This window comes from Hyla sarda, chromosome 3, assembly GCF_029499605.1.
Source record: "Hyla sarda isolate aHylSar1 chromosome 3, aHylSar1.hap1, whole genome shotgun sequence".
Lineage (NCBI taxonomy): Eukaryota > Metazoa > Chordata > Amphibia > Anura > Hylidae > Hyla > Hyla sarda.
The window spans coordinates 144,712,418-144,721,569 of NC_079191.1; the positions used below are offsets into that span (position 1 = coordinate 144,712,418).

The 9,152-nt window shown below is 49.1% G+C and overlaps 1 protein-coding gene across 1 annotated transcript; it reads right to left on the minus strand.

The window, feature by feature from the left end:
* Positions 1-213: 213 nt before the first annotated feature.
* Positions 214-8,873, minus strand: LOC130360652 (protein spinster homolog 1-like). The gene is made up of 2 exons (XM_056563201.1): positions 8,776-8,873; positions 214-1,812 (listed from the first exon to the last, which is right to left on the minus strand). The coding sequence occupies exon 2, from the start codon at positions 1,785-1,787 to the stop codon at positions 261-263; it is 1,527 nt and encodes a 508-aa protein (XP_056419176.1). The 5' UTR covers positions 1,788-1,812; positions 8,776-8,873; the 3' UTR covers positions 214-260.
* Positions 8,874-9,152: the final 279 nt, after the last annotated feature.

Here is a 9,152-nt window from a genome sequence, read left to right on the forward strand (position 1 = left end):
AAACACGCACTAATATATATCCCTCTTCTTATTAATAATCTTTTTTTATGTCTTGGGAGGAGATTAAAATTTTTCTATTTGGGGTTTGGACACAGTTGGGTAGGTAGAGAATATTTTTTAATCGGTAAAGTGGAACACAGAACAATTGCAGCAATTTTTTTTAATTTTTTTTAATTAAGTAAAACAGAAAAAGGTAAACAATGACTTTTCCTCATTCATTTTTAGGAGAGTCCTCGCTATATCTATCGGCATTGTGGAGGTTACAGATCTCTGTAGTCTGAAGCGCGGTTCTCATCAGCGGGAAGCAGTGAGGAGGAGGAGGATGACGGAGGTTCAGATTCCATCTCTGCTTCTTTTTCGTCCCTCTCTATAAATAGAGCAGTGGCCATGAAGAAGGCCCCTCCAATGACTGCCATGATGGTGCAGGTCATGAGGGCATACTCCAGGCTGCGGTATGTCAGAAGAGGGGATTTGGCATATCCTCGTTCATAGGTGTCAGATATCAGGCCGATGAGGTACGGGCTGCCGGCGTCACCTAGGAGGTGATAGATTGTCATCTGCACGGCCAGAGCTGAAGATCTCCTCCACGGAGTTACTACTTTTAGTATAATGTCAGATATGAGGGTGAAATTTACTGCCAGAAGCGTCTCTCCGATGAAGATGAAGATGTAGGTGGCAACGAGGCTGATGTTGCCAAAAGTCAATGCCAACAGAAGAAAAGGGCCGGAGATCATCATCGCGCAGCCACACACAAGCGGGTCCGCCCGTGGGTTGGATTTACGATATTTTTTACTTATCTCCGACCCTGCTACAACTCCCAGAATGCCGGAGACGACTGTAACCACACCAAATATTAGGATGTCGTGATAGTCACACGGTTCAGCGCGGCAAGGGTCCTTCTCTTGTAAGAGTATTCGTGCGTAGGTCAGGTATGATGGACCCCATACACCTATGGCTCCCACTATGTAGGATACAGCTGACGATCCCAGGGTGGTTAACATGAAGCTTCGATTTTTAAATAGTTTTTTCAGATCTGTCGCAAATTTAGCAAACTTCGGGGATTTGTTGTTCTTCTTCCCGTTTGTAGTCACTCTTGGAGACTCCTTTGTGACCAAAATCATCAAAGCCACAGCTATGAGGCCCAGGCCAGGGGTGACCCGAAACGCCCAGTGCCAATCGCCCCTTGCTGCATCAGTCACTTTGGGCCCGATGATGTATCCAAGTCCGCAGCCTACAGGTATGACAGAGTAAAACACGTTCAGCATGCGGGTCCGCTGGTCACTTGTGAAAAGGTCTGCAATGATGGAGGGGGCGATGGTGCAGAAAGTTGCCTCTCCAGCTCCGACCAGTCCACTCGTCAGCAGGAAGAGCAGGAAATACCCGTCGGGGATAAACGACAGGGTAAGTGTCATGCTCAACCAAATGATGACTCCTGCGCAAAAAGTATATTTCTTATTACAGTGGTCGCCCAAATATCCAGCAATTGGTGCAACCAGCACGTAGCTTCCGATGAACAATGTATTCAATAAGCCGGACAGACTAGCATTGGTGTCATAAGCTTTCTGTATATAAGGCAGCACCCCCGCCACGCTGGAGCGATTTGCATAGATGAGCAAATTAACAAAGGCAAGGATCACTACGGTCATGATGGAACGTGCGGTGGACTTGCTGCTTAGCGATGGCAGGTTCTGCCTCTCAGGGATATCGCCCTTTTCTACATCCATATCACTATGGTCCTCCATTGCTTCTTCCTCCTCCTTCAGCAATGGGTCTTGTGGAGAGGCCATGGTCACAGGTCAGAGCCTGAAAACACTAAAGAGAAAGAGAGAGATAAGTGAACACATTAGACAACATGTCATCATTCCTGTCATTATACAATAGATCCTTCATACAGAGCAGAAATGTCCAGCACAGAACCACAAGATAACACTAAGACCATCGAAGCCTCAGAAGAAGATGCTTCTCTATAAGAGTTTTATATGGAGATGTCTTCTCTGAGGTTTCCAATGTCTGATAACCCTGACCCTGTCCGGTCCTAGTAATATCTGATAACCCTGAACCTGTCCGGTCCTAGTAATATCTGATAACCCTGAACCTGTCCATTTCTAGTAATATCTGATAACCCTGAACCTGTTCTGTCCTAGTAATATCTGATAACCCTGAACCTGGCTGGTCCTATTAATATCTGATAACCCTGAACCTGTCCGGTCCTAGTAATATCTGATAACCCTGAACCTATCCGGTCCTAGTAATATCTGATAACCCTGAACCTGCCTGGTCCTAGTAATATCTGATAACCCTGAACCTGCCCGGTCCTAGTAATATCTGATAACCTTGAACCTGCCCGGTCCTAGTAATATCTGATAACTCTGAACCTGTCCGGTCCAAGTAATATCACAAAACCCTGAACCTGTCCGGTCCAAGTAATATCTGATTACCCTGAACCTGTCCGGTCCTAGTAATATCTGATAACCCTGAACCTGTCCGGTCCTAGTAATATCTGATAACTCTGAACCTGTCCGGTCCGAGTAATATCTGATAACCCTGAACCTGTCCAGTCCTAGTAATATCTGATATCCCTGAACCTGTCCGTTCCTTAGAGCTTGGCTGTATGTTCACTGGCCAATAGGAAGTTCATACTGTAGATACAATTGGGCTATCCTGCTATATACATTTACTATTAATGAACCTACCCCACCTCATTGGGATCTATCCGTACCCTATAAGACTTTCTGCCACTAGTTGATTTGAAAACATTTTTCCCTTTCGGAGTACCCGAAGTATTTCTATTGTTAGTACACAAAGAATTCCATTATATATTATTATATTTCTGCCCTAATCTTTTTGACATTCTTTTACTACACCACCAAATCTTTCTCATAGAATTATATCTTTTAGAACTTCACGAATTAAGACTCATTTTCTTGGGGGCTTTTTTGTGCGTAATTGCATTTTAGCACTTTTGCAAGAAAAATCTCTGGTCATGATACTATCTGTGCGTTTTATTTTTTTCATGCCTAAGCCAAGTAGTGTAACAACGCTATGAGAAATATAACTTTTATTATTTCTTTTGGCAAAAAAAAAAAACTGACAAAAAAAAATGCTCTGTGTATGTATGAATAGAAGAGGCTGAGACTTACTGTCACGATGCCGGCTGGCAGGAGGTGGATCCTCTGTGCCAGAGAGGGATTGGCGTGGACCGTGCTAGTGGACCGGTTCTAAGTTACTACTGGTGTTCACCAGAGCCCGCCGCAAAGCGGGATGGTCTTGCTGCGGCGGTAGTAACCAGGTCGTATCCACTAGCAACGGCTCAACCTCTCTGACTACTGAAGATAGGCGCGGTACAAGGGAGTAGACAAAAGCAAGGTCGGACATAGCAGAAGGTCGGGGCAGGCAGCAAGGATCGTAGTCAGGGGCAACGGCAGGAGGTCTGGAACACAGGCTAGGAACACACAAGGGAACGCTTTCACTAGGCACAAGGGCAACAAGATCCGGCGAGGGAGTGCAGGGGAAGTGAGGTATACATAGGGAGTGCACAGGTGAAGACACTAATTGGAACCACTGCGCCAATCAGTGGCGCAGTGGCCCTTTAAATCGCAGAGACCCGGCGCGCGCGCACCCTAGGGAGCGGGGCCGCGCGCGCCGGGACAGGACCGAGGGAGAGCGAGTCAGGTACGGAAGCCGGGGTGCGCATCGCGAGCGGGCGCCACCCGCATCGCGAATCGCATCCCGGCTGGAGGCGGTATCGCAGCGCACCCGGTCAGTGGATCTGACCGGGGCGCTGCCGTAGCGAGGATGTCGCGAGCGCTCCGGGGAGGAGCGGGGACCCGGAGCGCTCGGCGTAACAGTACCCCCCCCCTTGGGTCTCCCCCTCTTCTTAGAGCCTGAGAACCTGAGGACCAGACTTTTATCTAGGATATTGTCCTCAGGTTCCCAGGATCTCTCTTCAGGGCCACAGCCCTCCCAGTCCACTAAAAAAAAAGTTTTTCCTCTGACCTTTTTGGAGGCCAGTATCTCCTTTACGGTGAAGATGTCTGAAGAACCGGAGACAGGAGTAGGAGAAATAAGTTTGGGAGAGAAACGGTTGATGATGAGTGGTTTAAGAAGAGAGACATGAAAGGCATTAGGAATACGAAGAGAAGGAGGAAGAAGAAGTTTGTAAGAGACAGGATTAATTTGGCACAAGATTTTGAAAGGACCAAGATAGCGTGGTCCCAATTTGTAGCTGGGAACACGGAAGCGGACATATTTAGCGGAGAGCCATACCTTGTCCCCGGGAGAAAAAATGGGGGGAGCTCTTCTTTTCTTATCAGCAAACTTCTTCATGCGTGATGAAGCCTGTAAGAGAGAATTTTGGGTCTCTTTCCATATGGTGGAAAGATCACGAGTTATTTCATCCACAGCGGGCAAACCAGAGGGCAAGGGAGTAGGGAGGGGGGGAAGAGGGTGACGGCCGTACACCACGAAAAATGGGGATTTGGAAGAAGATTCAGAGACTCTGAAGTTGTACGAGAATTCGGCCCATGGAAGAAGATCTGCCCAGTCATCCTGGCGGGAGGAAACAAAATGCCGTAAATAATCACCCAGAACCTGGTTAATTCTTTCTACTTGCCATTGGATTGAGGATGATAAGCAGAAGAAAAGTTTAATTTAATCTTGAGTTGTTTACAGAGAGCCCTCCAGAATTTTGACACGAATTGGACGCTATCCGAGACGATCTGCGTGGGCAACCCGTGAAGACGAAAAATGTGTACAAAAAATTGTTTTGCCAACTGAGGCGCTGAAGGAAGACCAGGAAGAGGAATAAAATGTGCCATCTTGGAAAATCGATCAACGACCACCCAAACAACAGTGTTGCCACGGGATGGGGGTAAGTCTGTAATAAAGTCCATACCAATCAGAGACCAAGGCTGTTCGGGGACAGGCAGAGGATGAAGAAGACCAGCAGGCTTCTGGCGAGGAGTCTTATCCCGGGCACAGACAGTGCAGGCCCGCACAAAATCGACAACATCCGTTTCCAGAGTCGGCCACCAATAGAAACGAGAGATGAGTTGCAAGGATTTCTTGATGCCCGCATGGCCTGCGAGATGGGAGGAGTGAAACCATTTGAGGATTCCGAGGCGTTGGCGTGGAGAGACGAAGGTCTTCCCTGGAGGAGTTTGCCTGATGGAGGCTGGAGAAGTGGAGATCAGGCAGTCAGGAGGAATGATGTGTTGCGGAGAGAGCTCTACATCCGAGGCATCCGAGGAACGAGAGAGAGCATCGGCCCTAATGTTCTTATCGGCAGGGCGAAAGTGAATTTCAAAATTAAACCGGGCAAAGAACAGAGACCACCTGGCCTGGCGAGGGTTCAGCCGTTGGGCAGACTGGAGATAGGAGAGATTCTTGTGATCGGTGTAAATAATAACTGGAAATTTTGATCCCTCCAGCAGATGCCTCCATTCCTCAAGTGCTAATTTAATGGCCAGTAGCTCTCGATCCCCGATGGAGTAGTTCCTCTCCGCCGGAGAGAAGGTCCTAGAAAAAAAAACACAAGTAACAGCATGCCCAGAAGAATTTTTTTGTAGAAGAACCGCTCCAGCTCCTACTGAGGAGGCATCAACCTCTAATAGGAAGGGTTTAGATGGGTCAGGTCTGGAGAGCACGGGAGCAGAAGAAAAGGCAGACTTGAGCCGTTTAAAGGCGTCTTCCGCTTGAGGAGGCCATGACTTAGGATTGGCATTCTTCTTGGTTAAAGCCACGATAGGAGCCACAATGGTGGAAAAATGTGGAATAAATTGTCTGTAATAATTGGCGAACCCCAAAAAACGTTGGATAGCACGGAGTCCGGAGGGGCGTGGCCAATCTAAGACGGCAGAGAGTTTGTCTGGGTCCATTTGTAGTCCCTGGCCAGAGACCAAGTATCCTAGGAAAGGAAGAGATTGACATTCAAACAGACATTTCTCCATTTTGGCATAAAGTTGATTGTCTCGAAGTCTCTGAAGAACCATGCGGACATGCTGGCGGTGTTCTTCTAGGTTGGCAGAAAAAATCAGAATATCGTCCAGATGCACAACAACACAGGAATATAAGAGATCACGAAAAATTTCATTAACAAAGTCTTGGAAGACGGCAGGGGCGTTGCACAGGCCAAAGGGCATGACCAGATACTCAAAGTGTCCATCTCTAGTGTTAAATGCCGTTTTCCATTCGTCCCCCTCCCTGATGCGGATGAGATTATAGGCACCTCTTAAGTCCAGTTTGGTAAAGATGTGGGCACCTTGGAGGCGATCAAAGAGTTCAGAGATAAGAGGTAGAGGGTAGCGGTTCTTTACCGTGATTTTATTAAGTCCGCGGTAGTCAATGCAAGGACGTAGGGAGCCATCTTTTTTGGACACAAAGAAAAATCCAGCTCCGGCAGGAGAGGAGGATTTGCGGATAAACCCCTTTTTTAAATTTTCCTGGATGTACTCGGACATAGCAAGAGTCTCTGGGGCGGACAGAGGATAAATTCTGCCCCGGGGTGGAGTAGTGCCCGGGAGGAGGTCAATAGGACAGTCATAAGGCCTGTGAGGAGGTAGAGTCTCAGCTTGTTTCTTGCAAAATACGTCAGCATAGTCCATATAGGCCTTAGGGAGACCGGTTACAGGGGGAACCACAGGGTCACGGCAGGGAGTACTGGGAACCGGTTTAAGGCAGTCCTTGAAACAAGAGGTACCCCAGCTCTTGATCTCCCCTGTGGACCAATCCAGGGTTGGGGAATGGCGTTGAAGCCACGGTAGTCCAAGGAGAATTTCGGAAGTGCAATTGGGGAGGACCAAAAACTCAATTTTTTCATGATGAGGTCCGATGCACATTAGGAGGGGCTCCGTGCGGTAACGTATGGTACAGTCCAATCTTTCATTGTTAACACAATTGATGTAGAGGGGTCTGGCGAGACTGGTTACCGGGATGTTGAACCTGTTGATGAGAGAGGCCAAAATAAAGTTTCCTGCAGATCCGGAATCCAAGAAGGCCATAGTAGAGAAGGAGAAGGTAGATGCAGATATCCGCACAGGCACAGTAAGACGTGGAGAAGCAGAGTTGACATCAAGGACTGTCTCACCTTTGTGCGGAGTCAGCGTGCGTCTTTCCAGGCGGGGAGGACGGATAGGACAATCCTTCAGGAAGTGTTCGGTACCGGCACAGTACAGGCAGAGATTCTCCATGCGGCGTCGTGTCCTCTCTTGAGGTGTCAGGCGAGACCGGTCAACTTGCATTGCCTCCACGGCGGGAGGCACAGGAACGGATTGCAGAGGACCAGAGGAGAGAGGAGCCGGGGAGAAAAAACGCCTCGTGCGAACAAAGTCCATATCCTGGCGGAGCTCCTGACGCCTTTCGGAAAAACGCATGTCAATGCGAGTGGCAAGATGAATGAGTTCATGTAGATTAGCAGGAATTTCTCGTGCGGCCAGAACATCTTTAATGTTGCTGGATAGGCCTTTTTTAAAGGTCGCGCAGAGGGCCTCATTATTCCAGGATAGTTCAGAAGCAAGAGTACGGAATTGTATGGCGTACTCGCCAACGGAAGAATTACCCTGGACCAGGTTCAGCAGGGCAGTCTCAGCAGAAGAGGCTCGGGCAGGTTCCTCAAAGACACTACGAATTTCCGAGAAGAAGGAGTGTACAGAGGCAGTGACGGGGTCATTGCGGTCCCAGAGCGGTGTGGCCCATGACAGAGCTTTTCCAGACAGAAGGCTGACTACGAAAGCCACCTTAGACCTTTCAGTAGGAAACTGGTCCGACATCATCTCCAAGTGCAGGGAACATTGTGAAAGAAAGCCACGGCAAAACTTAGAGTCCCCATCAAATTTATCCGGCAAGGATAGTCGTAGGCCTGAAGCGGCCACTCGCTGCGGAGGAGGTGCAGGAGCTGGCGGAGGAGATGATTGCTGAAGCTGTGGTAGTAGCTGCTGTAGCATCACGGTCAGTTGAGACAGCTGGTGGCCTTGTTGCGCTATCTGTTGTGACTGCTGGGCGACCACCGTGGTGAGGTCGGCGACAACTGGCAGAGGTACTTCAGCGGGATCCATGGCCGGATCTACTGTCACGATGCCGGCTGGCAGGAGGTGGATCCTCTGTGCCAGAGAGGGATTGGCGTGGACCGTGCTAGTGGACCGGTTCTAAGTTACTACTGGTGTTCACCAGAGCCCGCCGCAAAGCGGGATGGTCTTGCTGCGGCGGTAGTAACCAGGTCGTATCCACTAGCAACGGCTCAACCTCTCTGACTGCTGAAGATAGGCGCGGTACAAGGGAGTAGACAAAAGCAAGGTCGGACGTAGCAGAAGGTCGGGGCAGGCAGCAAGGATCGTAGTCAGGGGCAACGGCAGGAGGTCTGGAACACAGGCTAGGAACACACAAGGGAACGCTTTCACTAGGCACAAGGGCAACAAGATCCGGCGAGGGAGTGCAGGGGAAGTGAGGTATACATAGGGAGTGCACAGGTGAAGACACTAATTGGAACCACTGCGCCAATCAGTGGCGCAGTGGCCCTTTAAATCGCAGAGACCCGGCGCGCGCACGCCCTAGGGAGCAGGGCCGCGCGTGCCGGGACAGGACCGAGGGAGAGCGAGTCAGGTACGGAAGCCGGGGTGCGCATCGCGAGCGGGCGCCACCCGCATCGCGAATCGCATCCCGGCTGGAGGCGGTATCGCAGCGCACCCGGTCAGTGGATCTGACCGGGGCGCTGCCGTAGCGAGGATGTCGCGAGCGCTCCGGGGAGGAGCGGGGACCCGGAGCGCTCGGCGTAACACTTACCTTGTGGTTCTCTCTTCAGACAAGGAACAATCAAAATCTTGTATTCTCTATCGCAAATAGAAACTCTCTAACAAACACTTTGCACCACAGGTTGTGAATGCAAAACACACTGAAGAGACTGCGGCCGGCGCGCACCTCCTTGTACAGCTTAAGGTGACATCATCACAAGCATGTGTGACATCACAGGGTTCTAAACCATCTCCAGGAATCTTTATATATTTATTTATATTTATTGATATAAATATATATATATATATATATATATATATATATATATATATATATATAGTAAATTTGAGTAGCCGTATTAGTCCAGTAATGCAGATGCAAATCATAAAATGTTGCAGTATCTTGTAATACCTTTTTTATTGGACTAA

What these genes read in the sequence shown, in the direction of transcription:
- LOC130360652 (XM_056563201.1), bottom strand. Translation starts at nt 1,787, where the DNA reads ATGGCCTCTCCACAAGACCCATTGCTGAAGGAGGAGGAAGAAGCAATG.